Here is a 15,682-nt window from a genome sequence, read left to right as displayed (position 1 = left end):
CAGGCTTCAGATCACATTTTAAAAGCAAAGACAAAGCTGGGCGTGGCAGTACACACCTATAATCCCAGTACTTGGGAGGCGGAGACAGAAGGATTGCAGGTTTGAGGTTAGCTTCAGCAACTTTGCCAGATCCTGTCTTAAAACAAAACAAACAAAAAATAAATAAATAAAATAAAATAGACCTAAAATAGACCAGGTGTGGTGAAACATGCTTGTAATCCCAGTACTTTGGAGGCTGGGACAGGAGGATAGCAGGTCATGGCCAGCCTCAGCTGATAAGTGAGGCCCTCTGAAACTTAATGAGATCCTGTTTCAAAATAAAGAATTAAAAATAGGGATGGGGATGTAGCTCGGAGGTAGAATACCCGAGTACAATCCCCAGTACTACACAAAAATTGAAAGTGAAATATGATTTGTGAGGACCTGCCTCTCATAGACATAAAATGTTCTTGAAGCTGATAATGTGAAAACGTAGTGATAAATACAAGTATCTTAGATATAGAGAAAACCTAAACTTTATATTTAAATGTGTCATTGTGTCTTAAGGTTTTTTTGTGTGTGTGGTACTGGAAATGAAACCACGCTCAGCTTTTTTTTTTTTTTTTTTGGTGGTACTGGGGTTCCTGGAAGCCCTTCTACCTCCGTACTACACTCCCAGACCTATTTTTACATTTTTTAAATTTGGAAACAGGGTCTCCTAAGCCAGCGCGCATGGCTGGCTTCGAACCTGTGCGATCCTCCTGTCTCTGCCTCTACAGGACACTCCCAGACCTACTTAATTTTTATTTTGAAACAGGTCTCGTTAGGTTGCTGAGACTCACTGCTTGTTGAGGTGGTCCTGGAACCAGCCATCCTCCCAACTAGATCACAGCTGGGCACATTGTGCCTGGCAAGATAATCTTTTCTTTTTTTTTTTTTTCTTCTTTTTTGTGGTACTGGGGGGAACCCAGGGGCTTTTCTACCTCCCGTCTATACTCCCAGACCTATTTTATACTTTATTTGGAAACAGCGTCTCACTAAATTACTGAGAGCCTCACTCAGTAGCTGAGGCTGGCTTCGAAGCTGTGCGATCCTCCTATCTCAGCCTCCCAAGTGCGGGGATTACAAGCGTGTGCCACCATGCCTGGCTGCAAGATGAACTTTTTTATTTATTATTATTATTATTATTATTATTATTATTATTATTATTATTATTATTGTTTTTGCAAGTCTGGGGATGGAACTCAGTGGCATTCGACCTCCAAGCTACACTCCCTGCCCTATTTTTTATTCTTTATTTTGAAACAGGGTCTCACTGAGTTTCAAAGGGCCTCACTAAGTAGCTGAGGCTGTCCAGGAACCACAATCTTCTGGTCTCAGTCTCCTGAATGCTGGGATTACAAGCGTGCATCACCACGCCGGCTCAAGATGATCTTTTAAAGAAAAATAAGCCGAGCATGGTGGTGCATGCCTGTAGTCCCAGTACTTGGGAGGCAGAAACGGTTGCAATTTCAAGGACAGCCTCAGCAACCTTTCCAGACCTGTTTCAAAACAAAACAAAACAAAAAAGGGCTGGGGTGTAGCTCACAGGTAGAACACCTAAGAGTTCCATCTCAAGCACCACTAGAGAAGTAAAAATTCCACATACTGCACAAATATATATAAATGTACTGAAATGCTTCCATTCTCAGAGATGGTCTAAAGAAAAAATGCTACTGTTATAGACAAGTAATTGCCTCTTATGGGACAGAAGGTGCTCCAATTAAAGTCAAGCCTTCAAACTAACCCATGGGTTATATCATGTTGTGGAAAATTGCAATTTTTTTCTGTTACAGATAATATACTGTGCTTCTTTTTATTATTAATCCATTTCTAAAAGAATTTCATCCTAAAACTAGAAATTTTAGCTGGGCGTGGTGGTGCGTGCTTGTAATCCCAGCATTTGGGAGGCTGAGACAGGAGGACTGCGGTTTGAGGACAGTCTCAGCTACTACTTAGTAAGGCCCTTTGCGACTCAGAGAGCACCTGTTTCAAAATAAAAAATAAAAAATAGGGCTGGGGGTGTAGCTTGGAGGTAGAATGCCTCTGGCATCTATCCCCAGTACTGCAAAAAAACAAAAACAAAAAAACCACAAAAAACAAAACAAAAAAAAACCCTAGAAATTTTGTTTTTCCTAGAGGCAATAATGACATAATAGAAAAGCATTTCAACTCTGCTTTCTAACAGAAGCTCCTGACAGGGTACATTTGACCTACAACAGGCTGACATTTTGAAAATGAACAGACAGCAGTTTCTGGCCCATGTGCGATACCTGTTCCCTGATTTCTTTCATTTTTTCCAACCTCTTGAGTTTTGTGGCATATTCTTGAACTTCTTTTAATCCAATATCTGTGCAGAGACGAACCAGGAAACGCAGACCTGAAATGTAAGAAATAGATTTAGGAAAGAAGGGTGCAGAGCCGGGCGTGGCGGAGCACGCTTGTAATCCCAGCATTTCGGGAGGCTGAGACAGGAGGATTATGGTTCCTGAACAGCCTCAGCTACTTAGCGAGGCCCTTTGCAACTCAGTGAGACCCTGTTTCAAAATAAAGAATAAAAAACAGGGCTGGGGGCCGGGCATGGTGGCGCACGCTTGTAATCCCCGCGCTTGGGAGGCGGAGACAGGAGGATCGCGCAGGTTTGAAGCCAGCCGTGCTGGTGTAAGAGACCCTGTTCAAAAATATAAAATAGGTCTGGGAGTGTAGCCCGGAGGAAGAAGGGCTTCCAGGAACCCCAGTACCACCAAAAAAAAAAAAAAAAAACAGGGCTGGGGATGTAGCTCGAAGGTAGAATGCCCCTGCATTCCATCCCCAGTACCACAAAAAATAAAATAAAAAAAATAAAAAATAAAAAAGAGGGCTGGGGATGTAGCTCTGAGGTAGAATGCCTTTGGATTCCATTCCCAGTACAGTACACCACACACACACACACACACACACACACACACACACACACACACACACACACACAACACCCCACAACCGCTGGGCATGGTGGCGCATGCCTGTAAACCCCATGCTTGGGAAGCTGAGACAGGAGGATCATGCAGGTTCGAAGAGCTGGCTTAAGAGACCCTGTTTCCAAATAAAATATAAAATAGGTCTGGGAGTGTAGCCTGGAGGTAGAAGGCCCCTGGGTTCCATCCCCAGTACCACATACACACACACACACACACACACACACACAAAAAAAAAAAAAAAAAAAAAAAAAAAAAAAAAACAAAAAAACACCATAAAAATGTTCACATAGAAGCAAAGTCATAGAAAGAATAAATATAAATGACAGCCAGGTTTGGTGGTGCATATTTGAAACCCCAGCATTTGGGAGGCTGAGACAGGAGGATCAAAGTTTCTGGACAGCCTCAGCTACCTAGTGAGGCCCTTTGCAACTCAGTGAGACCCTGTTTCAAAATAAAGAATAAAAAATAGGGCTGGGGGTGTAGCTTAGAGGTAGAATGCCCCTGGGTTCCACCTCCAGTAACAGACACACATAGACACACACACACACACACACACAAAAAAAAAAAAAAAAAAAAAAGAAGGATGCATAGTGGTCAAAGTCTACAAAGAGCTCATTCGGGGCCGAGGGAGGAATGAGGGTCACAACTAGTGCTTTGGTTTTTTTTTTCCCTGACAAATAATTACATTTTGCCATTTATGGACTTGGGAGAAAGAGGTGGTAGTGTCATGGCCTCTCTCCAATGACCCTGTCCTCATGCTGTAAGACCCTAGAAACTCAACACCAGACACAGACACAAACTCAAGAAGAAGATATAGCTAGGTGCACACACCTGTAATCCCAGTACTAAGGTGGCAGAGACAAGAGGATCAAAGGTTCAAGTCTAGCCTCAGCAAGTTAGCAAGACCTTGTTTCAAAATAAAAATAAATAGCCAGGTGTGGTGGCACACGCTTGTAATCCCCGCGCTTGGGAGGCTGAGACAGGAGGATCGCACAGCTTCGAAGCCAGCCTCAGCTACTTAGTGAGGCTGTCAGCAACTTAGTGAGACCCTGTTTCCAAATAAAATATAAAATAGGTCTGGAAATGTAGCCCAGAGGTAGAAGGCCCCTGGGTTCCATCACCAGTTCCACTAAAAAAAAAATAAAAAAAATAAAAAAAAAAAATAAATAAATAAATAAATAAATAGCTAGGGTGTAGCTTGGGAACAGAATGCATTTGGGTTGAATATCCAGTATCAAAAAAAGAAAAAGGAAAGAAAAAAATCAATGACATTTAGCTGGGCGCAGGGACATATGCCTGCAGATGGCAGGTTTGAGGCCGGCCTCAGCAATTTAGCAATCCTGTTTCAACCTTTGGAGTGAGCTCAGAAAAAGAATGCCCCTGGGTTCTATCCCCAGCACCATATAAAATAATAAATAAAATGAAACAATTGTATCCTTCAATAAAACAGTAATGCAGGCCATTCTAGTGAATTCATAAAACATTTAAAGGTAGGGAGACCTGAATAAAAGTCAACCACTACTCCTCCTGGAAACCGAACATTTTGTATGTTTCTTTGGATCATTTTCTTAGTTACCAAAAGAATGATTCCAAGTTAAAAAAAAAGTTTCTAGCTCTTGCAGAATATTTTATGGTCTGCCCTAATTTTATTCACTTTGCTGAATATTAAAGTTGTTGCCAAATAGTTGTACGCCTATTTCCTCAAGAAAAATGACTAAATAGTGGACTCACTGGCATCTAAACTAGGCTCATTTTGAGGTTCCTGACACATATTACAAACCTGTCCTCCAAAGACTGTGAGAGTGTCTATTCTCAATAGAAGCCCAAAGCCTCGCTGCACGCTTTCCCATGCAGAGGAACGCTGCTCACAAGACAGAGGACTTTCCCCTAACTATCAGCACCAGGATGTAAATGGTAATTCCCAACATCCTCAGAAATGAGGAGGAAGGCAGCACATGCCTCGGTCCTCACCTCACCATAACTACCACCTAAATTATGCTTTAAAGTTATTTTTATTTAACTCTACTGACACAATGGATTTTCTTTTCTTTTCTTTTTTTGTGGTACTGGGGATGGAACCCAGGAGCATTCTACCTCCAAGCTATACCCCCAGCCCTATTTTTTATTCTTTATTTTTTATTATTTTTATTTTTATTATTTTTTTGTGGTACTGGGGTTCCTGGAAGCCCTTCTACCTACAAGCTACACTCCCAGACCTATTTTATACTTTTTTTTAAAATTTGGAAACAGGGTCTCTTTAAGCCAGCGTGGCTGGCTTCGAACCTGTGCGATCCTCTTGTCTCTGCCTCCCAAGCGCTGGGATTACAGACATGCGCCACCACGCCCGACTTATTCTTTATTTTTGAAACAAGGTCTTCACATTGACCGAGCCTGAGACCCTATGAAAACAAGTCTTCTTTCCTCTAAGTTACATGGTCAGATATGTAGATTATAAGAATGCATTTGTTGATAATTTAAAACTAATCTCGAGTTGGGCATGGTGGTGCACGCTTGTAGTCCCAGTATTTGGGAGGCTGGAACAGGAGGATCGCAGGTTCGAAGCCAGCCTCAGCAACTTAGCAAGGCTCCCAGCAACCTAGTGAGACCCTGTTTCCAAATAAGAAATAAAATCAGGCTGGGGGTGTAGTTTGGAGATAGACTGCCCCTGTGTTCAGTCCTCAGTAGAAAGCAAGCAAGCAAGCAAGCTATTCTATAATTCTAGACCACATATTTTCCCTAAGCTTTAATACATTTACTACATTTCTTTTTATATATTATTATAACTTTATTAAAATAAAATGATTGTATATCTCTCTCAGTTGGATGGATATCTTTCCAGCCACAGGCCCTCAAAGAAAACTTATCCCAATGGGACATCATCATCTCCCTTAAACTCTTTTCTTTCTGCATTTCTCACTTTATATTCTACTCTCTACCTAAGCATCTGAGTTGCCCTCCTTTTTCTCCTACTTTGACAGCTAATCATTTTGACTATTAAATGAGTCTCTCATTGTGTGTGTGGGTTACTAGGGGTTGAACCCAGGGGCTTCTACTGAGCTACATTGCAGCCCCCACCTTTCTTTGGTAGGAGGGATTTAATCCAGACCATTGTACCTCCAAGCTACATCCTGAATTTGAATCAGGGTCATGTTAAGTTGCTGAGGGCATCTCTCAGTTTCTGAGGCTGGCCTTGAACATGTGATCCTTTTATCTCTGTCTCCCAAATACTGGAAGACATGACTGGCTCCCCAGCTCTTTTCATTTTTTTGAGGCAGGGTCTTGCTGAGCTGCCCAGGTTGGCTTCAAGCTTACAATCTTTCTGTCTCAGCCTCCCAATGACATTATTAAATATCTCTTAAGAGTATTCCCCTACATCTTCCACCAAATGCATCATTACACTTTGCCTAAATTCTGGCTGTTCCATTCAGGCAGGAATTTGGAAACCCAGTGGCCGGTTGGCACACGGCTCGCTCGGGAGAGCCTCCGTCTTCAGGATCCTGGGCTATGTGGTGACTTGCTGAGATTCTGGTCGAAGTCTCTGCTCTTATCTATCCCTGCAGTTCTCTCTAATTTCCTAAGTAAAAAAATTCCCCCAAATTTAATTGCTTCTTTGTCCTTGTAGATTTATAATTTTTAGAAAAGGTCTTTTTTTTTGTTTGAAGGATAAAAAAACACAAGTTCCATCTGCTCCATTTTTTAAAATAGAATATATTTGGAAATAGACTATGTATTCTTATGTCTCCTTGTTCTTCCTAACGCTGTTTTTCTACCTGAAACGCCCATTCCTGCCTTCTCTGCCTGGCAAACCCTTTGTACCTTTAAAGGCTATAGCAAATGTTACTTCCTCTGGTAAACCTAGTTATGGCAACTGTCTCCTAGTCCTGGAGAAATAAAGAGCTCTAAACCTCCACAGCACTTTGGACACATTTTCAATGATCTCCTTTATTATACCATATCAGTTAACTGATAGTGTGTCCTAGGGTGCCTAAATCAAGACTTAACATAAATTGTTATATCCCTAGCACATATGAAATAGTTGATAAAAATTTTGGAAAGCAAATTAATGAACAAAGAAACAGAAGTTTTAATGCTAAAAAATACTCAGCTTTTTAAAAAAAATGTTATTGGTAGCCAGGTGTGATGGCACACGCTTGTAATCCCAGCATTTGGGAGGCTGAGACAGGAAGATTGTGGTTTGCAGACAGCCTCATCTACTTAGTGAGGCTCTTTGCACTCAGTGAGACCCTGTTTCAAAATAAAGAATAAAAAATAGGCTGGGAGTATAGCTCAGAGGTAGAATGTCCCTGGGTTCTATCCCCAGTATCAAAAAAAAATTATTGGTAGCTGGGTGTGGTGGCACATACCTATAATCCCAGAACTGGGGAGGTTGAGACAGGAGATTGCAGATCAAAGGCCAGCCTCAGCAATTTATCACTGGAGCCATTAAAGTCTTAGTGAGACCCTGTTTCAAAATAAAAAAAATATAAAGGTCTGGGGGTGTAGCTCAGAGGTAGTACAACCCTGGGTTCAATCCGCAGTACAAAAGTAAAGTGTATATATATGCAAATCATGTAGTACTGTGTGACATTTTAAATTATTTTAGTACTGGTACTTTGCTGTAGAATGGCTATTTATGTACAAATGCTCGAGGAGTGACTGCTGTGTCCACACGCCCTCTAAGCACTGTGGATGTACCAGAAGACAGTCCAATCCTTAATGTCATGGACTTTGCATGCAAATGGAAAGAGAGATCATGACGAAGCTCTGTCAGGAGTCACGAGTGCTATGAAGGACACTGGCTAAGTGGTCAGACCACAGTGGACCTTGTGAGAAACTGAGTCAGAGAAGGGTGGTAGTGTGGACAGACAGAACCCACAGGGCCTCCCAGCCCTTAGATCAGGGTTCCTGGGTATATTTCTAAGGAGATGGTGAACACTGCAGATTTTTTTTTCTGGTAGTGGGGATTGCATCCAGGGGCCTTCTACCTCCGAGCTATACCCCCAAACCTACTGGGGATGGAACCCAGAAGAATTCTATTTCCAAGTTTTACTCCCAACTCAATTTATTTCTTATTTGAAAACAGAGTCTCACTAAGTTGCAGAGGGCCTCATTAAGTTGCCAAGGCTGGCTTCAAACCTGTGATCCTCATGTTCTTAGCTTTCTAAATACTGGGATGGATTACAAGCATTTGCCACCTCTCCAAGCTCTATTTTATTTTTTATTTGGAAACAAGGTCTCACTAAGTTACTAAAGCTGGCTGTGAACCTGTGATCCTCTTGTCTCATTCTCCTAAATACTAGGATTATAGGCATGAGCCACTGTGCCTGGCTGATTGCTAGTATTCTATCTTCATAAACTCTAAATGTATTTTTTCAACCTCAAAAGTTGTATATAAAAATGGACAGTTAAAATGTCTTTCCTAGCCAGGCGTGGTGGCGCACACTTGTAATCCCCGCGCTTGGGAGGCAGAGACAGGAGGATCGTGCAGGTTCAAAGCCAGCCGTGCTGGCTTAAAAGACCCCATTTCCAAATATAAAAAAATACGTCTGGGAGTGTAGCCCGGAGGTAGAAGGGCTTCCAGGAACCCCAGTACCACCAAAAAAAAAAAAAAGTCTTTCCTATAAAACATCAACTTACGAATATTAAATCATCAGTCAGCCAAATTTTTTCTTAAAACCTTTCATAAAATCGACATATAGATTTGTTTTCAATAGAGAATTCAGTATTATATCTATCAACAATTAAGTTCTATAAAAATATATACTTGAATAGTCAAATTTTCTGACCCAGTAAAAACATTAAACATATAGCCGGGCGTGGTGGCGCATGCTTGTAATCCCAGCATTCGAGAGGCTAAGACCTGGAGGATCGCGGTTCGCGGACAGCCTCAGCTACTTAGTGAGGCCCTCTGCAACTCAGTGAGACCCGGTTTCAAAATAAAGAATAAAAAGTAGGGCAGGGGGTGTAGCTTGGAGGTCAAATGCCCCTGGGTTCCATCCCCAGACCCCCCCAAAAAAAAACATTAAACATATATATAATTAAAATAGGTTCCAATTTATGAATGCAATTAGGGCGGTGATACACACTTGTAATCCCAGCATTTGGGAGGCTGAGACAGGAGGATCCAAGTTCACGGACAGCCTCAGCTACTTAGTGAGGCCCTTTGCAACTCAGTGAGACCCTGTTTCAAAATAGAAAATAGGGCTAGAGGTATAGCTGGAGGTAGAATGCCCCTGGGTTCCATCCCAAGTACAGCCAAGAAAAAAAAAAACACAAACAAACAATATGAGATTATATGCCTTTAACATTACAAAGTATAATGTCACTTACATTCCACATTTTCTGGAAACTTTCTGTGAATATCTTTATAAGTATCCAATGCTTTTTGGTAGTTACCTATAATAAAAAAAGAGAAAAATATGACAGACTAGAAAATTATAGAAATTAAGAGAATTCAGCAGAATGTTATTTTAATCTGATATACTGGCATACTAATTTCTTAGTAGAAAGGCTATATGCCATAAGCATATATACATCATTCTTTATTTTTTTGTGGTACCTGGGATAGAAGCCAGGGGCATTCTATCTCCAGCCCTATTTCATTCTTTTATTTTGAAACAGAGTCTCACTAAGTTGCAGTGGGCCTCACTAAGTTGCTGAGGCTGGCTGTGAACCACGATCCTCCTGTCTCAGCCTCCCAAATCCTGGGATTACAAGTGTGTGCCACCATGCCCTGCTTAGAAAAATAAATCTTCTCTCCTCTAATTATGTGGTCACTCTTTAGATTATAATTACAAGAGTTTTGATAAAATTAATGGTACCAGTGAAGTGGGATTGCTGCTGTATCTGTACCTAACCCTGAGGATTGTGACTCTTTGGAACTGGTTTGTGAGAGGGAATGGGAAGGGCTAGAAAGTGGCTAAAAAGGCAGATGGTAGAGACTGTGCTCAGGAGATTAGGGAGGACAAAGAGGATTCCATTGAGAAATGGAGCAGAGGCCACATGTGTGACACTTTGGTAAAGAACTTATCTGCATTTTGCCCATGTCCTGAAACTTTATGTGAGGCTGAATTTAAAGGTGATGGACTAGCCTGGCGTGGTGGCGCACGCTTGTAATCCCCGCACTTGGGAGGTGGAGACAGGAGGATCATGCAGGTTCGAACCCTGTTTCCAAATTTTAAAAAAGTATAAAAATAGGTCTGGGAGTGTAGCCTGGAGGTAGAAGGGTTTCCAGGAACCATAGTAACACCAAAAAAAAAAAAAAAAAAAAAAAAGAAAAGAAAAAAATGATGGGCTAATTAAACTGACAGAGGCTATCTAAAAACAGCAAAAGATCCAAACTGCATTATGGACAACGATGTCTGCATTCAGCAAACTGTACACTGAATTTCAGGAGTGGAAAGTAAAGCAGAGATTTATAGATTTGCAGTTCGGCTGGAAATGCATGTGTAAAGCGGCAGCCCAGAGAGATGATGTCTGGAAGGCAGGAAGATGGCTGACAGGAAGGAGGAGGCAGTGCCATGATGGGGGTGGGGCCAGCAATGGCCGCGATGGAGGCGGCAGATGGACTTGGGGCCAGTGGCTGCCTGGATGGAGCAGGCCCAGGGCTGTGATTAAATAGCCCAGTGGCAACGATTAAGGAGGACGTGACCACCTTTTCTTTTGGTGGCCCATCTCGGAGCCCACGTAATGCTGGCTTTGCTAGAAAAGGGGGCCATGGAGGCTTCTTCCCAGATCTCAAGGAAGGCCTGGGAAGCCAGGCAATGTGTGGCAGGGTGGGAATCCCTGCAAGCAGTCCCCAAGGGGGCACTTGCGAAGCTGTGAGGGTGAGGCCAAGGTTGCAAGAAACGCCCCGGAGATTTAGAAATGCCAGAGATGTGGAAAGACCATGAGGAAAGGCTGCTAGCTGCGAGCCCTGGAGCCAGGCTGGAAGAGGCAGTAAACTGCTCAGGGCAGTCAGCCAGGCTGCAGGGGTGGGCTGCCATGGCCCCTTGCAGATCACGTCTCACCACCACGAGCCCTGGGTGTTGGAAGTGGAGCTGCGCGATCAAATGCTGGCCCTGCGGGATGGCCTTACTGGTTTGGTCCCAGCCCTTCTTTCTATGGCCCTATCCTCCCTCTGGGAATGCAGATGTTTACACCTTGCCATTGAACACTGGATGCATGTAACTTGTTTTTTGTTTTGATCCTCATTTTCTTTTACAGGGGTTCACAAGAGTCCACCTTGAGTCTCAGAGGAGACTTTGGATTTTGAGATTTTTCAGTGATGCTGAAACTATTAAGACTGTGGAAACTCTTGGAGAGGACTAAATGTATTTTAGTAAATGTATTCTGAGCAAGGCCTGAGCTCTTTAGGGGCCAGGGGTGAAATGTTTAGTTAGATATAAAATGTTCCCTGAAGAGCTCACTTATTAAAAAGTTTGGAGCTGATGGGATTGAGTCATGAGGTTGCAATCTCAGAAGTGGATAAACCCACTGTAATGGATTTACCGAGTAGGGTGTGGCTGGAGGGGGATTCTTGGGGGTGTGGCTTTGGGGATTATATAAAGGGCTTCTCCTCCCCTGCAGGCTACACAGGCACTCGCTCCCTCTCTTTCTCTCTCACTCTTCTGGTCTCCATGATGTAAAGAGCATAGCCCAGGCCATGCCTTGAGATCCAAGGTCCCAGCCTCACCTGGACTGAACCTGAAGCTGTAAGAAGATAAGTCTTTTTTCCTTTAAGTTATGTGGTTAAATATTTAGATATGGCTGCAAGAATGCTAATGAATATAACCAACCTACCTTCCTTCCTTCCTTTCTTTTTTTTGTTGAAGATTTAAAGAAGTTTATTAGAAAGAATTACAGAAAACAGAAATGACTCGAAATGAATACACTTCTCTCTTTCTTTCTTTCTTTCTTTCTTTCTTTCTTTCTTTGGTACTGGGGATGGAATTCAGGGGCATTTTACCTCCCAGCTACACCCCCAGCCCTATTTTTTATTCTATATTTTGTTTTTCTTTCTTTCTTTCTTTCTTTTTTTTTTTTTTTGCAGGTTTGGGGATGGAACCCAGGGGCATTTGACCTCCAAGATACATCCCCTGCCCTATTTTTTATTCTTTATTTTGAAACAGGGTCTAAGTTGCAGAGGGCCTCAGTAGCTGAGGCTGTTCGTGAATCATGATCCTCCAGTCTCAGCCTCCCGAATGTTGGGATTACAAGCATGTGGAACAGGGTCTCACTGAGTTGCAAAGGGCCTAAGTAGCTGAGGGTGTCCTTGAAGGGCAATCCTCCTGTCTCAGCCTCATGAATGCTGGGATTACAAGAATGCACCACACCTGTCATAACCTACTTTTAAATGTAACTTTTCTGTATGTAGTAATTTTTATATAATGTTTCACTTATGTATATCTATTTATTATGTATTTGTTTATTTATGCTTGAGATTAAACCCAGAGGCATTCTATATCCAAGCTTACCTGCAGCCCTACTTTTATTTTTTATTTAGAAACAGTTCCACTAAATTGCTAATTCTGGCCTAGAACCTACACTCCTCTTGTCTGAGTCTCTCAAGTATATTGATTACAGATGTGTGCTAACACACTCAGCTCATATGTTTTATTTTAAAACAAAAAATGCAACTTGACACACTTATATACATTATTACATAAAAGAAGGAAAGATACAAAATATGTAAGAAATTTAAAAAATGAAAATAGTTACCACTTCTTCTAAAACAACTAGCTACCATCAGCTGCCATTTCACTTGTGTAGGCCTATAAAAGAAATAAATTAGTTGAAATTAGAGATGAAACAAAAATAATCAGAAGTGTTCAATTTTATAAAGCTTTATACCACAGCTGGATATGGTGGTACATGTCAGTAATTTCAGTACTTGGGAGGCTAAAACAGGAGGATTATAGGTTTGAGAAAAGCTGCAACAACTAGTGATACTCATCAACCTAGTGAGATCCTGTTTTCAAATAAAAATAAAATAGGGCTAGGAATATATCTTGGAAATAGGATGCTCCTGGGTTCAAGCTCTAGTACCACCAAAAGTAAATAAATAAATAAAATAAGCTTGGAATAGTGGCACACCCTTGTAATCCTAGTACTTGGGAGGTTGAGACAGGAGGATCATGGGTTTGTGGACAGCCTCATCTACTTAAAGAGGCCCTCTACAACTCAGTGGGACCCTGTTTCAGAAAAAAAAAAAAAAAAAAAAAAAAAAAAAAAAAAGGAATAGGGGTATAGCTCAGAGGTAGAATACCCATGGGTTCAAACCCCAGTACCACAAAAAAGAATAAAAATTAAAATAAAAAAGTAGCCAGGTATGGTGACGCACACTTATAGTCCCAGCATTTGGGAGGCTGAGACAGGAGGATCCAGGTTCATGGACAGTCTCAGCTACTTAGTGAGGATTTCTGCAACTTAGTGAGACTCTGTTTCAAAAGTAAAGAATAGCCAGGCATGGTGGTGCACACCTGTAATCCCCATGCTTGGGAGGTGGAGACAGGAGGATCGAGCTAGTTTGAAGCCAGCCTCTCTGGCTTAAGAGACCTTGTTTCCAAATAAAAATATAAAATAAGTCTGGGAGTGTAGCCCAGAGGTAGAAGGGTTTCCAGGAACCCCAGTACCACCAAAAAAAAAAAAAAAAAAAAGTAAAGAATAAAAAATAGGGCTGGGGGTGTAGCTCAGAGTTAGAATGCCCCTGGGTTCCATCCCCAGCACCAAAGAAAGAAAGAAAGAGAGAAAGAAAGAAAGCAAGCAAGCAAGCAAGCAAGCAAGCTGTGTGTATGTGTGTGTGTGTTTACTGGGGATTGCACCCAGGGATGTTCTGCTTTTGAGCTTTTCACCCCTTAGCTTTATTTATTTATTTATTTATTGCAGTGTTGTGAGTGGAATCCAGAGGCATACTGCCTCCTTGTCCTATTTGCTTGTTTTCTTTCTTTCTTTCTTTCTTTCTTTCTTTCTTTCTTTCTTTCTTTCTTTCTTTCTTTCTTTCTTTCTTTTTTTTTTCTGTACTGGAGATGGAACCCAGGGACATTCTACCTCCGAGTTACACCCCCAGCTCTAATTCTTTTATTCTTTCCTCCTTTATTTTTTGTGGTACTGGGGATGGGACTCAGGGGCTTTCTACCTCTGGGCTATCCTCCCAAATATTTTATTTGGAAACAGGGTCTCACTAAGTTGCTAGAGCCTCACTATGTAGCTTAGGCTAGCTTTGAACCTGCATGATCATCCTGTCTCACCCTCCCAAGTACTGGGATTACAAGTGTGTGCCACCACACCCGGCTTCTATTTTCTGTTCTTTACTTTGAACAGGATCTCACTGAATTACAAAGGGCCTCACTAAGAGGCTGAGGCTGTCCTCGAACTGCGATCCTCCTGTTTCAGCCTCCCAAATGCTGGGATTACAAGCATGCACCACCATGCCCAGCTATTCTTTATTTTGAAATAGGGTCTCACTAAATTGCTGAGGGTCTTGATAAATTACTGTGGGTGTCTGCAAGCCTGTAATTCTGTCTCCATTTCCCAAGTACTGGGTTTACAGGCATGTATTACCACACCGGGCTAAATCTTCTCTTCTACTTACCCACTGGCTTGAAAGATAGCCCCCCCCCTTTTTTTTTTTTTTTTTTTTTTACTGAATTTAGTGGCAAACCTACAGCTCTGGAACAGGAGAGCTTGGTTTATTTTAGTGGTACTATGGATTTAACCCAGGGACATTCTATATCTGAGCTATACTCCCAGCCCTATTTTATTTTTTTAGTTTGAAAAAGGGTCTCACTAAATTGTAGAGAGTCTCACTAAGTAGCTGAGGCTGGCCCAAAACCTGCAATCCTCCTGTCTCAGCCTCCCAAGTACTGGGATGACAAACGTGCACCAACACACCAGGCTGAGCTCCGGGTTTAAATCCCAGCATTGCACTGAGGCAAATGACTTTAACTCTGATCCCACTGCCTACACTCCACCCACTGGGATCTAAATAAAATATGGATCTAACCATATTACTTCCCTCCTTCAAAGCTGTCACCTCCTCCACCCACATTAAACCCAAGATTCTAACCCAGTTTATCTGCTTCTTGGTGCTTGTCTGCCTCTGTGCTGGTCTTCTCCCAGGCCCTCTCTAAGGTTTTCTGCTAGAGCAGTCCAGCAGGAGTGCCGTCTGCATTTTTGACACATGGCCTCGGCCTGGAGGCCCAGCCCATCCTCCTTACACTCTGTCAGGCTGTGTTGTTTTATGTATTCTCTGAATACTGTGATCTCAGCACTGCACTTACCATACAGCATCATCACTGTGTTTCTGAGTACCAACATTATCCTCCTTCCTCTATAGAGTAACTACTATATCACTTTCGACTGTCAACTTGACCGGTTTTCGAACTTTACAAGAATAAAATTACAAAGCAGTATCCTTTTATTTTTTTAAAGCTGTATTATTGAGATATTCAAATACGACATAATTCATCTACTTCAAATATAACATACAATGGCTTTTAGTATGTTTTCCGTGTTAATTTGTGTGTGTGTGTGTGTGTGTTAGTACTAAGGATTGCAGCCACAGATGCTCTACCACTGAGTTACACTCCTAGCCCTTTATATTTTTCAGTGTGAGTGTGAGTGTGAGTGTGTGTGTGTGTGTGTGTGTGTGTGTGTGTGTGTAGGGGTTGAACCCAGGGGCAGTCTACCTCAAAGGCATTTTCCCAGCTCTATTATTTTATTTT

General features: G+C 41.9%; 1 protein-coding gene across 4 annotated transcripts in view; it reads right to left on the bottom strand.

Annotated features, from left to right (window-relative positions):
• IFT88 (intraflagellar transport 88) overlaps positions 1-15,682 on the bottom strand; it is a gene marked incomplete at both ends in the record, with an annotated part of 125,627 nt that overhangs the window by 28,882 nt on the left and 81,063 nt on the right. For all 4 annotated transcript variants that reach the window (XM_080690095.1, XM_080690094.1, XM_080690097.1 and 1 more), the window contains 3 exons: positions 2,292-2,398; positions 9,309-9,374; positions 12,678-12,730. In XM_080690095.1, the coding sequence (XP_080546221.1) occupies positions 2,292-2,398; positions 9,309-9,374; positions 12,678-12,730 (226 nt within the window). The remainder of the gene's footprint in view (positions 1-2,291; positions 2,399-9,308; positions 9,375-12,677; positions 12,731-15,682) is intronic.

This window comes from Muscardinus avellanarius, assembly GCF_963383645.1.
Source record: "Muscardinus avellanarius genome assembly, chromosome: 2".
In the NCBI taxonomy this organism is placed as follows: domain Eukaryota; kingdom Metazoa; phylum Chordata; class Mammalia; order Rodentia; family Gliridae; genus Muscardinus; species Muscardinus avellanarius.
Note: the sequence above shows the minus strand (reverse complement) of the source record. Positions and strands in the feature narration are given on the sequence as shown.